This window comes from Schistocerca cancellata, chromosome 1 (genome assembly GCF_023864275.1).
Source record: "Schistocerca cancellata isolate TAMUIC-IGC-003103 chromosome 1, iqSchCanc2.1, whole genome shotgun sequence".
NCBI classification, from domain to species: Eukaryota; Metazoa; Arthropoda; class Insecta; order Orthoptera; family Acrididae; genus Schistocerca; species Schistocerca cancellata.
This window is the reverse complement of record NC_064626.1, coordinates 1,019,571,163-1,019,588,659: the sequence shown is the minus strand read 5'-3', so window position 1 is coordinate 1,019,588,659 and position 17,497 is coordinate 1,019,571,163. Positions and strand designations below refer to the sequence as shown.

The 17,497-nt window shown below is 37.0% G+C and overlaps 1 protein-coding gene across 1 annotated transcript in view; it reads right to left on the bottom strand.

The window, feature by feature from the left end:
- LOC126162834 (aldehyde dehydrogenase 1A1-like) overlaps nt 1-17,497 on the bottom strand; it is a 61,183-nt gene that overhangs the window by 31,336 nt on the left and 12,350 nt on the right. Inside the window, exons 3-7 of the mRNA XM_049919599.1 lie at nt 15,825-15,926; nt 14,330-14,495; nt 8,228-8,418; nt 8,035-8,148; nt 1,038-1,140 (exon numbers count right to left, since the gene is read on the bottom strand). Of these exons, the coding sequence (XP_049775556.1) occupies nt 1,038-1,140; nt 8,035-8,148; nt 8,228-8,418; nt 14,330-14,495; nt 15,825-15,926 (676 nt within the window). The remainder of the gene's footprint in view (nt 1-1,037; nt 1,141-8,034; nt 8,149-8,227; nt 8,419-14,329; nt 14,496-15,824; nt 15,927-17,497) is intronic.

Genomic DNA, 17,497 nt, shown 5'->3' with positions numbered 1-17,497 from the left:
CTATCTCGGCCACAATAATGCGTTCACTATGCTGTTTGTAGTAACTTACCCGCATTCCTGTGTTTTTATTCATTATTAAATCTACTCCAGCATTACCCCTATTTGACTTTGTATTTATAACCCTGTATTCACCTGACCAAAAGTCTTGTTCTTCCTGCCACCTAACTTCACTAATTCCCACTATATGTAACTTTAACCTATCCATTTCCCTTTTTAAATTTTCTAACCTACCTGCCCGATTAAGGGATCTGACATTCCACGCTCCGATCCGTAGAACACCAGTTTTCTTTCTCCTGATAATGATGTCCTCTTGAGTAGTCCCCACCCGGAGATCCGAATGGGGGACTATTTTACCTCCGGAATATTTTACACAAGAGGACGCCATCATCATTTAACCATAGAGCAAAGCTGCATGCCCTCGGGAAAAATTACGGCTGTAGTTCCCCCTTGCTTTCAACCGTTCGCAGTACCAGCACAGCAAGGCTGTTTTGGTTAGTGTTACAAGGCCAGCTCAGTCAATCATCCAGACTGTTGCCCCTGCAACTACTGAAAAGGCTGCTGCCCCTCTTCAGGAACCACGCGGTTGTCTGGCCTCTCAACAGATACCCCTCCGTTGTGGTTGCACCTACGGTACGGCTATCTGTATCGCTGGGGCATGCAAGCCTCCCCACCAACGGCAAGATCCATGGTTCATGGAGGGTTCTCCCATCTATGGTTAATATTATACGAATTAAGTTAGAAAGGAGTATTAGAGTTCAATGGTCCATCAATGATGAGGCCACTGGAGATGGAGCAGAGATCATTGGTGAAGCAGAAGCTCAGGTAATATAAGGATGTAGAAGAGAAACCTTTTCAACAGACATGTTCTTATTTTCACCTTAATTAGTTTAGAGAAAATGTGGGTAACCTATATCTGGGTGGACAATCAGGGATTTCAATTCTATTCCTCCAAAATGTTAGTACAGTGCCTCAAGCACTGTCTGCTCAATGTGACTGAATGAAAGAACAAAAATGGCACAAATGTATTTTTTACTCACCATTGACATCAGCCAGAACAATAAGAGGACTTTTTCCTCCGAGTTCTAGAGATACTTTCTTCAAATTAGATTTTGCTGCTGCTTCCATAATTATCTTTCCCACCTACAAAGCAGATATACATTAAATAACAATTAGAAAAGTTCTGTTCTCAAATATATAGCTCCATTTGAAACTAAAAGTATATAATAATGTGTTTTTAAATGCTATTTAATACTGTCAGTATTATTAAATATTATTTAAAATAAAACTATTACAAAAATAAAATAGTCTTCAGGAGAAAGATTGAGATTATTTTAAACTTCACAAGGCTGTTCTCAGCATGGTTATATTGGAAATAGTATTCCTGCAGATTCCTTGAACACAGACACATTGAACACACATCTAACATTCTATGAATTTCAAGAAGGAGATCCGTTAATGGTATAGATTATAGATACCTGCATCTTCTGCACTCATGCATTTTATGCTTATCCCACAAAAGGCAAAGGTTCTGATAATAAAATTCTCTCAAGCTTTCAGCTGCTTCAAGTAGTTTAAAACAAACAAGCTTTTAGCTGAATGCTCCTCACCCATTCTCAAGTAACCTTGTAACTATGCCCAGAGGACTGTGCAGTGCTGACAGGCTACTGTGTGGTCCTCTGTCATTTGGCATAATGTAGATGTGGTATGGAGGGATATGGGGTCAGCACACCACTCTCCTGGCCACTTTTGGCTTTCCCCAACTTGGAACCACTACTTCTCATTCAAGAAGCTCCTTATCTGGTATCATGAGGCTCACTGGATACTGTTCCATTTCTCCCAACAAGGAAAAATCCCTGGTAGTGTCATGAATAGAACCTGAATCCTCTGTGGAGGCATACCCATTGTCATGTGGCTCCTGTGGTTCTTGTTGTCATCCTTATATACCCATGCTAATGCCTTTGATGTCACTGGTGCCCAGTCCAGTAAACGTAAAGTAATGTTTTGACTGCATGACAGCTGCACCCACTTTAACCTTCCTATACCTGGGTCCCAAGCTTTGCTTAACTGCAGACTGCTGTCTTTTTTGGGGGTGTTGTCAGAAATTTTTATCTTCATTGCTTCATTTATAATGTGATCCCAGAAACCATTTGTCCATTTAGTAACAGATGTTTCACTGAATGCAATCCAGTGGCCATTTTCCAGACCACATTTTTCCACTGCTGATTACTCAGGGAAACACCGGCAAAAATTGCTCTGGTGCTCTATGCAACACTGTTCATTAGTGCATTATGTCTGCCTAACATGAAACTTCCACACCAACACAATATGTTGTATATTCCTGGTGTTGTAAGGCCTACACCCTCTTTCTTTGGTCTCACAAGTTGTTAAATTTTTGGTGGTGGCCCGAAGGCAATCAGTTTTATGCATCTTTAGGAGTCTGCTTTTCTTTTTCATTACCAAGCAACAGAATGGCAAAACACAATTTTTTTCATGTCTTCCTTGAGGAACCTTCTGTTTACAAGGCTTTGATGAAATGACTTCCAAAATTTGTCAGTTGTTGTAGTTGTTCTGTTTGAACACTTCTCATAAGAGGGTCAGTTCTTTTTGAACTGTATGAAATGGCTTCTGTTTTATGTTTCAAGTTTCTTAGAATGCAAAATTTCTGTGCTGAGTGCTGGTAGCTGGTTGTGTGCACATACCATTCTTTTGGCTGGGTTTTTGGTAAACACTGTTCATGAAACATCAATTTGCTTTTCAGCAGACAAGAACATCAACGAACAACAAGACATCATCCTTCTATACCTCCTTCATGAACTTGATGTGGTCATGGATGTTGTTGATGAGGTTCACGAACTCTTCCAGCTTTTCATGTCCATGAGGCCAGACAGTGAATGTGTCCTCGATATCACAATAAAAGCATCTAGATTTTGTGACAGCTGCATCCAGGACAATATCCTCAAAGTATTTCATAAGTATGTGACCTATATTTGGAACCAAGGCCTTCCCCTCACTATGTCATCTGTCTGGTTAAAGCATTCTCCACTGTACAGCAAAAAATGAAGTTAGAGTGTGCATAAATAAATCCACTACAGTGTTGTCAAAATACTTGGAGAGAGGTATATAAAGTATTTGACAGGAAGGCATGAGAATAATAAGACTACATCAAAGCATACCATGATATTTTATCCTCCAAGGCACAGATGTTTAATTGAGCTGATGAAGTCAGTCATATTATTAATATGGTAACCCATGTGCAGGATAATGAGGCTGATCAGATGTTTTCTGAGTCAGTAAACCAGAGATCCAATGGTGCTCAGGATGGGCCAGCTGTAGGGATGTGTCCTTATGAGCTTTTGGCTGGTCATGAAATGTAGGTGATCAAATGGCTGAGAGGAGAGATTTTTAATGTTACTCTCTTCCAGTGACGTCCACTTGAGAAGCTCTTATGTCTTCCTCATTATTCTGGATAGTACGTTTCATCCTCCAGCATCAACAGGAAGTTCACAACATAATAGTTTGGCAATTGTTGAGGAACACCCAGCCAAAAGCTTATGGGCTTTAAGCAATTTGACAAGTCTGGAAGTTTGTGAACATTTTATTGGTATAGACCCCCATCAGACCATGCATTCGTACAAAATGTTCTCATGTTTTTGTATTTATACTTGTAAGACAATAACAATCTGACTGTCACCCTGGATTCTCAAGAGCCACAGAATTAATTTAGATTTATAGTATTTGTACAAGGAGACTACCCCTGATTTCCTCTTCAAAATGTATTTTTGAAATATCCTATGTGTGCAACAAAATTTCATTACAATTTACACTGATGGGGTTAGGTGTGGGATGGGGGGGAGGCAAAACATTGTCAACTTCTTACACTGCCACCATGACAATTTGTATTGATGCAGTAAGCAAGGGGGCAACCATTGTTGCTGTGTTGCTTGCCTTGATCATCTCCTTAAGAACCAATTGTCAGACATATTCACAGCTGATAAATCATAAATGCTGTGTTACCATATCATGCTGGAGCCTTGTGCACTTTTAGTGTTTGTTGGCTGTTGTGCATTAATGTTTTTGTGTTACTATTGTTTTAGTTGTAAAAGAGGTCATCTGAGAAAACATTTGTGACCATAAAAGGTTTTGAGAGTTGGAAGGTGAATCACAATCCACAGACAGCACTGTGTGTGAGTACTTTGAATTAGAGCTCTATAGTAGGGGTCTCATTTTACACTTTCAAGAGTGTTAGACAGAGGAGACACCCTACTTAACAGTCATGGGCATTAGGATGTGAGCACTGAAAAGGGGCAGGAAAGGAAGGAAGAGAGCTATGGTTGAGTATCAACAGAGGGGGGAGGGGGGGGGGAGTTATGACAGACATATGACCACAATGGATACATTCTAGTAGAACATAGTACACAGGTGTATCCATAGTTATCATGAATGAGAGAAATACTTTATCTCAAACAAGCTTGCTTTTAGCCTCAAAGAAACAAAGTTTGATGGAAGGAAGTCATCCGTTGGAACCCACATAGTAGTCTGGAGATACCAGTATCTGCATTGTGTGAGGAAAATTTAATTCATTGACATCACGTTCCTTGATAAGAATCTGGTTAATGTGTATCACACATTAATAAAAGGATGAGTAGACCACACAGCTAAAGAAAGAACAAAAACACTGATAGGAAAAGGTAAGATAATCATCCATCATACTGCCTCAGCTCATGACATCATTGCAAACAATTTATTTGTGTTTTTCATTCCACAATACCAGGTGATTATCGTGAGAAGCAAATGCCAAGTTTTTCATAGAAATTGTTCCTAGTTTGCTGTTGAAAAATATTCCCTCAAATTTGATTATAGTAATGGGCAATGTCCCATACCTTTTTATTGTGTCAGACAAAGCTTCAGTAACACAATGGATGGAAGAAATTAGATATTTTCCTCTGGATACAGAGCATTTTTTCCACTGCAAGAATTTAAAGGTGACATGAATAACGTGGAGTTAATGTAACTTGTAAAGCTAACCAATCCAAAATGCCAACATACCAGTCTAATGAACTGGCTGCAGCAAAAGAGCATAGTGTAATCAGGTTTCTTCCATCCCAAGTTCATTGCAATCCTATTGAATTTATTTTGGCCCAGGTAAAAAGTTAAATGCCAAGGAAAAAAAGTTTATTTGTCAGTGAGGTGGAAAGGTGGTGTGAAAGTTACTGTGAGTATTACTCCACAGTATTGGTCTCAAATTGTGGATCACATCAAAAAGGTAGTCAAATAAATATTGATGCATGAAAGAGTGCTGGAGGAACAAACAGATGGTCATTTTTGCAGCTCCAACGTCAGTTCTGAATCTAAGGAAGAGGATAGCAATGAAATCTACCACGCAATCATGCAGCTCACACAACAGTCAAGAGTGCTTAGAAATAAAACAATGGAAACTCCAGCATCTCTGGCCCAAGATGGTGGAGTTGTCAGTCATATGTGTATGAGGTGTGCTTGCTTTTGTGTGTGAATGATGTGTTTTTCTCTTGTACTGATGAAGGCTGTGGCCAAAAGCTTTATGTGTCTTTTAATTGTGTCTGTCTGCAACTTTACGTGTCTTCTTTGTGGTAAATAGCAATCTCTCTTTTCCTGCACTGTTATACCTAGGAGTTATTCAAAGATTTAAGTACCCTTTTCAGCACTATCATATGTTTTGCACTTAAGAATACTTTGCAGATGGCTGGCTTTGCATGAGCTGAAAACAGATGTGTCAACATGTTCATGTTGACTCACCCTGTGGATAACCGTCAAAAGTCATAAGTAATTTTAATGACTTGATAGGAAAGGAGAGAATATTATCCTGGACACCAGGGTATGTGGAATTTTGGATCAATGAAATGGTGGACAGAGCAGCCACGGAGGTTTGAACAATAACTAAACATACAAAGTAAATGAAATACTTAAAAAGTGCTATATAGAAAACCAGACCAACGGAAGGGAAAATATGCATAACTAAAGAACTGTTCCTTTAAATTCTGCCATTTTAGAACTATGAGAACTTATTTCTTAATCTGAAGACTGCACACCTACTAATAACAATAATTTTCCTCAAATTTCATCTGAATGAAATTGTCCACACTGAGTATATGTAGAGTATGCCCAAATCTGTCTAAATATTACTCAGACCACTGTTTCATGTAAATTCAACATTTGGGTGATAATTTTCAATATGCTGATTGCAGTAGTACATCTATATTTCCTGAATGACAGGTTAACGAAGAATAACTAATGATTGAAAATATTTTCTAGCCTATAAGGAGGAATTTCAGCTGAGCTAATTAGTCATTCTAGAAACACTGACATATACTATTAGAAAGACCAGAATTCATACTTAACAGTAACATATTTTAATTTTTATGAAACTAATTAACTAATTAGATTACTACTGTCGAAGTTTGCAACCAACTACAATTACTGTTGCCATTTAATTTTCATGTTTGACATTACACTTTTGTTGCCCTGAATTTTCTGGACTAAATGATATTTCTTCATTAATCGTTTAAGCCACCGTTAAGAATTTGCATAATTTATCATAATTTCAAATATGGCTAATGGACTTATAAGTAGGTAATTCCCAGTGTAAACACACAAAATAGTCCTGTAACCTTTTATATTTCATTAACAAAGCATTTATTATGCAAACCAAGGTATTGCTTGAATGCATAACTCAACTATTCTAATAAATTCCAACCTAGTAGTTTTATAAATAAATATGTATTTCCTGAGATGATAACATATTCATACCTAAGTCTTTCAGAAGCCACCTCACCCAAAAATCACCACTCCCACACAAGCTAATACACGAGCAACATCTTTGTATTGAGAAGTCCACCACTGACATTTGTACAATTAACATCTACTTTCACCCATGCAGTAACATATATTATCTTTCATTAACTTCTTTGAGTCAATATGGGAACAGCTTCTGTTGCATGCATTATGCATTATACATTTTAAGCTACATGATGGATGTCTATGCATCTGTGTCTTATAGCAAATAATTGATGTGTTTACTGACTACGTAAACTGAAACCAATGTTGTGTTATTTTACTGTCAGAACTTTATTATAAATGGGCACTGTGAATAGGTGGACACTGCCATACTAATGAGTAAGATAATGGGGGTGTTTGCTTGTGAATAACATTTTATTTAAGGTATGCAACTGTCAATTGTATTGTCAAATGTGACAATAAAGGTGGAACAAGTCAAATCAATTAAAATTGTTGTGTATGTTAATGGAGACACAGCAGTTAATGATCAGCCATCAATGCAGCACTGGATATAAACTAGATACCACAGATATGTACTTTTCACGCTCTCTCTCACTATGGAAATATGGGGTAACTTTCTGAGGAAATTGTGGAGCAAGTTCAATATCATTTATCATACAAAAAGAAAGTAAGAATAATGGGAGGAGTATACCAAACATCATGTTAGGAGGTATTTAACTAAAATTAATTTCTCTTCTTACTGCTACGTACATGCTATAAACAAAACTTGTACAGGAAAGGGTGACCAGTAATAAATGCTGCATCTATGGAAATGAGTTGAAACAAAAATACTTATGTACATGTATGACAGACCATAGCAATATTTGAGAAAGGCATAATCCATCCAAGCATAAAACCTCATAATGCACAAACCAGATCCCAAAAAAATAGTAATTACCAAGACAAAAATTGTAATTCATCAATGGATGATTATTTGGTTGACCACAGCTTCTATACAAATGACAGTATCAATGAAGACAAAATTTTGTCACTATTTTTTATCTTGTCTTTAATAATAATATAGAAACCATTTTCAGAAGTATTTAGATGTTTATCATTTATCATTTCAAGTTTCATTGATTCCTGTGTGAAGTACTTCATGTGGTATCTTCTACTTCCAAACATATATTAGCTTTGTTATTATAATTTGTTGACAAGTAAGTATACATTATGTTTACAATGTTTAAATCAATAAGTATCAAAACAAAAATTACAAATATTTACCTCTGTGGAGCCAGTAAAGGCTACTTTAGTAATGTCTGGGTGTGAGGAAATAGCAGCTCCTGCAGTTGGACCATAACCAGGTATGACATTTATGACACCATCAGGAAACCCTGCCTGTGAAGAAATGATTTATCAAGCTCAGCTACAACAGTAAAGATCATTGAGGGTGTTGGCAGCTTGCTAAGCAAGTTACCTCTTTAGTGAGGGCGGCCACATGCAGTGTTGCAAGAGGAGTCTGCTCTGCAGGTTTTAACACAATTGTACAACCAGTAGCAAGTGCAGGGCCCCACTTCCACATGGCCATTCCCAGAGGGAAGTTCCATGGAATAATTTGTCCTACTACACCAATGGGTTCCTTCCTTGTGTATGTGAAGTAAGGACCATCTGAAATAGTGTAAAGAATTAAAATGATAAAAAAAAAACCCTTGGCTGAATCTACAGTAAAGCTATATTTACTGATTCTCTATATTTAACACATGTAAAATTTATGACTAAAAATTTACAGTGAAAAGCAGAAAAATCTGCAGAGGGCTGAAGTATAATGTAGGGATTAACAGTTGATTTTCAATACAAACAAATGTAATATATTGGCACAACCACATGTGCGTGGTCAGTGTCATTATGATTAAAATTTTCTGGGTGCAGTATCATTTCATTGTATAAAAGACTTTAAATGTCAACTATAAAACTGTGTTTTGTCCATAATTCAATGGATTCCTAAGGGGCAAGATTGGTTTTGCAGAAGGGAAGGTGGCCCTATTTATTGCAATCAGTTGGTGTCTACATCACATTCTGGCCCAAGTTGCCAAGTTGGCAGTCATGTGTGCATGATGTGTGCTTGCTTGTATGTGTGTTTCTCTGTTTCTATTTTGCTGATGAAGGCTGTTGTCAAAAGTTTTGTGTAAGTGCTTTTTAACTGTGCCTGTCTGCAACTTAGTCTAAACAGCTATAGAGGAGCTGTCAGTGCGTTTATGTTCACACCAGGAAGAAAACATGTCTGCCAAAAGCCAAGTACTGATTTGCAGGCTATCACCAATCATAGACAAGCCAGACAGCCCAAGAATAGCTTCTCTCCTACCCTCTCCTGTCAGACTAGCCTACTGTATTCTAATTCTACAAATATGACATAATGACAGTGATTATCTGCAATAAATAGGGGCACCTCTCCTCCAGCAAAACCAGTCTTGCCCTGAGGAAGGACATTGTACCATCAAAATTTTGGCTTTATAGTTTATATTCAAGTTATTTACACAATCATGCAGCACAACACGCAGGAGAACTTTAATCATAAAATGTAATGTATTGTGCATAAATAGACAGAAAACCCTGTAGCTTTGCAATTACACAATTGCTGAAAATCACTGAAAGTAGTCACATCCATGAAATATCTGCAAGTATATGTACAGAATGACTTACAGTGGAATGAGTACAAAAAACAAATCATTGAAAATTCATATATGATAGAATGAGTAAAGAAATTAGCCACACTGACTAAGAATTATTTAATGGGGGTCCTCTATGTGCTCAACTGATACAATGTCTACATGACATTATGAATGAGAAGACTATTCCAAAACTGTTTATACTTTTTACAAGTATTTTATAGTGCAGATGATTATATAACTAAATAAAGTGACGCAATCATAAAACCAGAGAGTGACAGAGTTTAGGAACAGAGAGTGTGTGTGTGTGGGGGGGGGGGGGGGGGGGGGGGGGGAGATAAAAAGGCAGTTGACTAAATAAAGAAATTCTGCCAATGTGAAAAAGAAAGGTTGGTTCACTGAGGTTATGCCCAGGAGGGTAGAAAGAAGTGGGGATATGTTCAGGAAGGATGATCCATATGGCCCATGTGGTGGAAAAGGCACTCAGGTCTCTTCATTTATACTGTAAAGCATTGATAGCAATTGGGTACTTTGTGTCTAGAAGAGTGATAGTTCTTCTGTGTCCATTCATGCATTCAAGCAGTTTAGTGCCATCACTCTGTACAAAAAACTTTGTATTGAACATACATTTTTGTCAGTCAATATGGTATGCATGGCTTCACATGTTGTTCTGCATTTGATGTGTTGGACTATTAAGGGGGGAGTGGAGGGTGAAATGAGTGGTAGTCACAGGATAATAGAGCAGGTTTTACTTGTATATTACTTAGATTATTTCCTTTAAGTTGTACTATAGAGGCTACATATTAAGATTTAAGGGTAAGCTACTGACTGGTTTCTTATGAGCCCCAATAAAAGTAAGTTAATTAATCAGTTGAGTAGTTATATATTGTTAAGTTACTTTAAATGTAAAGTTGTGAGTTAAAGTAGAAATTACAATTGGAGGATAAACTGTACCACAATCTGAATCTGACATCGGATTTTGTTTCATGTGTTACAGAATACAAAACAGGGCTATTTTTTTTCTTTTTTTAAAAGAAATTATCAGAATAAACGTGTGGAATGAAGAAATGTCTACACCTCAAAATTCTAAGCAGATCTTACACTTACTAATATTTCTCGTCTTATCTGGTTGACATCTAGAAAGAACATTGCACTTACATTATTAACATATTTCAGAATGTGTAGGACAAAATTTAAACTGAAACAATGAAATTGTTATACATGCAAATTTATGTAATTTTATAAAACATTTTCCTACATAGTCAGTCACACAGATTCATTAGTCAATGTTCTTCTTATTGATTTGAGAAAGTAGCTGCAGCTAGACAACATTTTACGAAAGTAAAACAGTCGCGGACAAAACACTGGAAAACAATGGATAAAATTAAACTTTATTATCACACTTGAGATTATTTCAAATAATCTATTTTGCTAACAGAATGGAAGAATACTGTAGATGCTGTAAAGAACTTTGTTGAAAAAATGAGTACCTCGCTATACAAGAATAACAAAGTAACAGAAATCTTTTGTGACATGATAATGGCCTTTCACTAGGTAAACCACACCTTGCTAATCTACACACTATGTTAAGTATCAGATTACAAGTTGTATCCTACTTGAGGCATAAAATAAAGAGGGAAAAAAGTAATTATTTCTTCAATAGCAGTAAACTGTTCTTAACAATAAAGTACATGATTTTCCCATCAATATACACTCTTCATTAGTTCTGTTTGCCAACAATACATGTGCATTCATTGAACATTGTGAAGCAGAAAAAAATTCCCTGAGTGCACTAACACACATGATAACTTAAAACATAGTTCCAGCTATATGGTTTGACCCTCAACATTTTGAAAGTGCATTTTGTACTATTCAGGATCCAACAGTCAAAATGCCAGGAAATAAAAATAAGCTTCAGAAATAAGAAGATAATGAAAGTGAATCCGTCAGATTTGTAGGACTAAATCCAGATAAGAATTTAAACTGGAATGTGCATCATGTGTACTTAAGTTGTGCAGCATTACATTTGCATTGCAAATATTATCCTAAGCCACTGACATGGACACTTAAAGATTGAATACCAGAGATATTTTGAATCAGTAGTGAGATACGACATTGTTTTTTGAGGAAGTTCTAGCAAAAAGTTTTGCATCACCTCGGTTCCGAGAGTTCCAGAAGCTGTACAGAAAATTGGAATAGAGATCAACATAAACATCATTTCTGCCCTTTTTATTGTTCGTGAAAACCACACATTGCAAGTTGTACTACCATACAGTGAGACCTTCATAGGTGGTGGTCCAGATTGCTATACACACCAGTACCTCTAATACCCAGTAGCATGCCTCTTGCATTGATGCATGTCTGTATTTGTCATGGCATAATATCCACAAGTTCATCAAAGCACTGTTGGCCTAGATTGTCCCACTCCTCAGCGGTGATTTGGTGTAGATACCTCAGAGAGGTTTGTGGGTCACATTGTCCACAAACAGCCATTTCCAATCAATCCCAGGCATGTTTGATAGGGTTCATGTCTGGAGAACATGCTGGCGACTCTAGTCAAGCGATGTCATCATTTTGAAGGAAGTCGTTCACAAGATGTGCACTATGGGGCCAAAAAGTGTCGTCCATGAAGACAAGTGCCTCGCCAATATGCTGCCGATATGGTTGCACTATTGGTTGGAGGATGGTATTCATGTATCATACAGCCATTATGGCACCTTCCATGACCACCAGTGGCATAGGCTGGCCCCACATAATACCACCCCAAAACAGCAGGGAACATCCACATTCTGCAGTCACTGAACGGTGTGTCTAAGGCATTCAGCCTGATCAGGTAGCCTCCAAACACATCTCTGACGATTGTGTGGTTGAAGGCATATGCAACAGTCACTGGTGAAGAGAACATGATGCCAATCCTCCATTCAGCATGGTTTTGGGCCCATCTGTACCCCACTGCATGGTGTTGTGGTTGCAAAGATGGACCTCGACATGGGCTTTGGGAGTGAAGTTGCACATCATGCAGCCTATTGTACATGTTTGAGTCATAACACAACATCCTGTGGCTGCATGAACAGCATTATTCAACATGGTGGCGTTGCTGTCAGAGATACTCTGAGCCATAATCTGCAGATAGTAGCCATCCACTGCAGCAGTAGCCCTTGAGCAGTGTGAGCGAGGCATGTCATTGACAGTTCCTGTGTGTCTGTAGCTCCTCCATGTCTGAACAATGTCACTTTGGTTCACTCCAAGACACCTGGACACTTCCCTTGTTGAGAGCCCTTCCTGGCACAAAGTAACAATGCGGACACGATCGAACCACGGTATTGACCGTCTAGGCATGGTTGAACTACAGACAACATGAGCCGTGTACCTCCTTCCTGGTGAATGACTGGAACTGATCAGCAGTCAGACCCCCCTCTGTCTAACAGGTGCTGCTCATGCATGGTTGTTTACATCTTTGGGTGGGTTTAGTCACATCTCTGAACAGTCAAAGGGACGGTGTCTGTGATACAATTTTTTTTTTTTTTTTTTTTTAAATGTGTGTATCTTGTATACTTAAGCTCCAGAACAAAATGATCAGAAACAGGTTTGCTGAAAATGTTGTTTATTATTTGAAACCTCAAACTTTCATCAGTCCCCTCCCTCTAAACACATATATGTTACCATTTTTTTTTATTTTTGCAGAGTAACCCAAAATAATTCATGGAAAAACATTTTGTTCATTGATATATCACAAGAAATAAAGATAATTTTACACTATCTGTTAATCAACTAAAATTATGTGCTCAGATTATGCAATGTATGGGTATGAAAATCTTCGACATGCTAAAAGATAAGATGTTTCTGAATATGAAGTCATGTGTGTTGAAAAATAAGCTAATTGATAATCTAAAAAAGGGATGTTCCCACTCAATGGAAGAACTGATAATTTAATTGGGATGTCACTGATTATTATCATTAATATTCTGTTACTATAAGTTTGTATTCTCACTGTCATGCTGATGGAACAAAGTCTCTGAGACGCATTGTAAATCAGAAAACTTTAAATTTAGTGACTGATTATGTTGCATCTTATACATATCTTAGGCAGTCACAGAAACAGCTTACCAAATATTTGTAGATACACTGGACTGTAGAAAGAAAGTTGCAAAAATGAAGAGATCTATATCACACAGTATTAAACCTGATTGAACAGTGTGATTTAAATTGGACAATAACATATTTTATAAAAATAAGTAACTGAATAGTTTTAAAAGATAGGCATGTTATTAACTGAAAATTCAGAAATTAACATAAAGCTGCACTCTCAAAGAGAACTCTTCATTATGAGCTGTTTAAGTGATATGCTCCATAGAGCATATGGAATTACCTGTAGGTATCAAGTATGCAGAGCCATTTTTCTCCCCCTGCATATGAAATGTTGACAGTATTTACAAAACAGTTTGCAATTTCATAAGCTATTGAACGAACCTATTTTACTTATCAGTTTGAATATTTCATCGTCACAAATCCTCATCAGCTATCTATATCTTCACCCACACCCGGAACACCACTGTGAAATGCATGACAATAGGTATTTCTCATCGTAGCTCTACTGGTATCTTAGACAATGTAAAAAAAAAATTAAAAACATTTCTCAGATCCATAAATGACAAATTGTTAAGCTGAAATAAGCCAAAAGGTAATTTAATCAAAACCTAGCATTTTAGTGGCTTAGTGTAAAATATAGCTTTATCATCTTGCATTTAAATTACATCAGTAGAGGTCAATTTGCTTTTTAAAACAGTGTCCTACTTGTTCCTCTGAGTGCTGTAAGTTCTACTGATAAAATATGATGACATATTTTTGTGCCAATATCTCATGAGCATTAATTCATATTTCATTATAATGTCTCCCTACTTTACTGTACTTACCGGTAGGGATCGTTTTCCCAGTAATCTTGTCACACCAACCCGCATAGTATCGAAGAGTAGTAGCTGAAGAAGTTGCTTCATAAAAGGAACCATAAAAGAGTTTGCCTCCCTCCAATGTTAACAAATTTGCTATCTGTTGTGCATCTCTCTCGATTAAGTCAGCCAACTGAAATGAGAATATTAGTATTTTTTCTACTGAATAATTTACTTGATAATGAAAAGCAGGACAATTGCCTGAATAAGATTTGAACACAACCACGCTTTATTAGATGCAGTTGAAATGAAAGTACTGTGCCCTTGCCTTCCTCTGACCTTAGAAATGGCTCACCCTTTGTAAATGGAAAATGTGGGATCGAACACATAAGGCAAACTCAGAATCACAGCATTACTAAAGTTAGAAAGAAGCTTTTAACAGTGATGACTGATATATACCCTTTGAAATTCTGAAGTTATGAGGGATAAAAAACAGGAAGCTAAAGATGATTTACAAACTGTAGAGAAAGCACACCACAGACCTTAATTGAGGAGAAGTGAGATGGTGAAGTAGCCCATCCCTCCTTGTCAGTCAGTGCAAGCACACAGTAAGCAGTAATGGAAGCAGAAATTTAGAAATGAAACTGAATAAAAGGGAGAAGAAATAATATCATTAAGGTTTGCCAGTGACATCATTATTCAGTCAGAGACAGTGTATAATAAGTCTAAATAAATCACTACAATACTAACACATACTATGTGTACTGCAATATGTGTTGCGTCTTGAGCTCCATTACTGTAACTGTTGGTAGGGCTGATATTTGGCAGCGACATGATAGGTGCTAGGGAGGGCTGTTCCCAAGATTGTCATAGAGCATGTGTTTGGCTGCTTCTTCATATTTCTTGTTAACTGGTCAGTTGTGATTTAAAAATAAATTTTAATAACTTGATGAAATCACAGTTTTAACCTTTAAAAAGCATCAGACACAGACCACCCCCCCCCCCCCCCCCCCAAAGATGATTTAAAAAATGTTAATTTTTGAAGCCAAAAAGATGTCTGTCTGAAAAATCTATAATGATTTTAGTAGTAGATAGTTATACAAAAAAAATGTCAAATTGCAAAACAAAATAACAAAAAAACTTTGCATCAATTATATATTTCTGTGCACATTTAAAATGTATATGATCAATGCATGATTTACACTAATCTGGTGGTATTTGAAAGGTGAAAATCTCTCCTTGGAAATTTTATAATGAACTCTTTCAGACAGTGCAACTTTTAGCAAGATCAGCTACGTTAAATCTTCACTTACTTTCTTTGTGGGCTTTGATAGCAACTTAATTTGTATAAGACTCTGGTATATTGTTCTTTGCAGCTAAAGCTTGTTTATTTTTCTCTCTCCAATTTGCAAATGTTTTTTAGTTTACTTTTAATTTGGGCAATGGATAAAGTTAGGATAACATATAGCAAATATTTTATATTAATAATCATCACAGATTAGATGTATTTATCTGAACTTGCCTTATTCATTAGCTTTGCTCGTGCTGAAGCATCCATTTCTCTCCACACAGACCCTCTTTTGAAGGCAGCCTTGGCTGCAGCTACTGCCTTGTCCACATCAGCCTGTAATAGCCAACATTCTCATTTCAGATTTACTAAGTGGACTGAGCTTACAGCAAGGCTGTGTGTGTGTGTGTGTGTGTGTGTGTGTGTGTGTGTGTGTGTGTGCATTAATCTGTGTGCCACCCATGTAACGTGAGTTAAATCAATATTTTGAACCAATTGTATGACTGTGTGAATTATTGTGTTTGCAGTCATTACTTAGAGCCATGCACATACACACACACACACACACACACACACACACACACACACACACACACATACACACACAGTTGCTACAGCAAACCTTCCTGTTTTATCTATTAATAACAGGACCAAAATACATGACAAAATAATTACATATTAATTAAGAAAACATTTCAGTTTGATCATTGAAAGTACACAATGACGTGATACTATCATTTTTAAATCAGTAGAAATATTTTCTATCAATCTTAAAATATCCAACTTGTGTCTTCATCGATACTACTGTGTATTAGGCTTCAGAGGTATGCAACAAATAGAAAATGAGGCTGCTATACAAAGGTAAAGTCACTCAGTTCCGAGCAGCAGCCTCCAGATGGCACTCATAAATCGGGACCACTTTCTGCTTCCACACCACATCCAGCAGTATATCATACTCATCTGCTGAGGGTGTTGCCAGGTGGCATAGTGAGTGCTCTCAACTGGGGACTACATTGCTTCAACCTAGTACCAGCAGAAATGTGTATCCTTCTACCAACAGGAAGAGAAGACAATATGCTGCAGACATTGTGCAGTCAGATGACAGCAGCCAGTTCTGAACAGTTCCTGCAAGTATGCTGCAGGACACACTTCTGCGAGTTCTATTCTGAAGACTACATTCTGACTTAGCAGTCATTGTTTACAGAGAATTAGGACAGCTGAATGAGTGTCTGCATAATACTTTGTTAATATCATAGACAACCAAGAGACAGCCAAGTTAATTAGATTTCACTGTATTAGGTGCCATGTATCAAACTGTTAACAAAATTACTAAGTAAATTGTGTGATCCCAATATTAATAATTGTTATAGGTTATTTTGTATTTTGTAGCCATGTTTCTATTCTAGTGCAACACTATCAAGCAAGCATTTAAGTAGTAGCAGTGTTCCATATACCATGCTTTAATGAACTATAGCAGAAACAAGTTTTCTGCTACCAAGGATGTTTGGGCTGAATTACTAGTAACAATCAGTTAAAACACCCACCAGCTAGCATGATAACTGAAGACTATAAAGTACAACATTTATTAATAGTAATATGTAATACTAATTATCGTCACCATATCTAGCTCAAGTGATGTGAATTCCTGGATGAACAATGCTGCATTGAGGAATGCTGCATTGAGGAATGCTGCATTGAGGAATGCTGCATTGAGGAACTGCTGAAAGTCTAAACTCCCTAGAATGTTTTGTTCATTATTTTTTTACTTTTCTACAGTTTTTAAAGGAGAGAATAATTCAGTCTCCAAAACAGTTTACTTATTGTTTTTCATTTCCTTTGGAAAAAAAACAGCTCAATTTGTTTCCTTCCCAAGCACAATGTGGCATGATAGACATCATGAGCACATT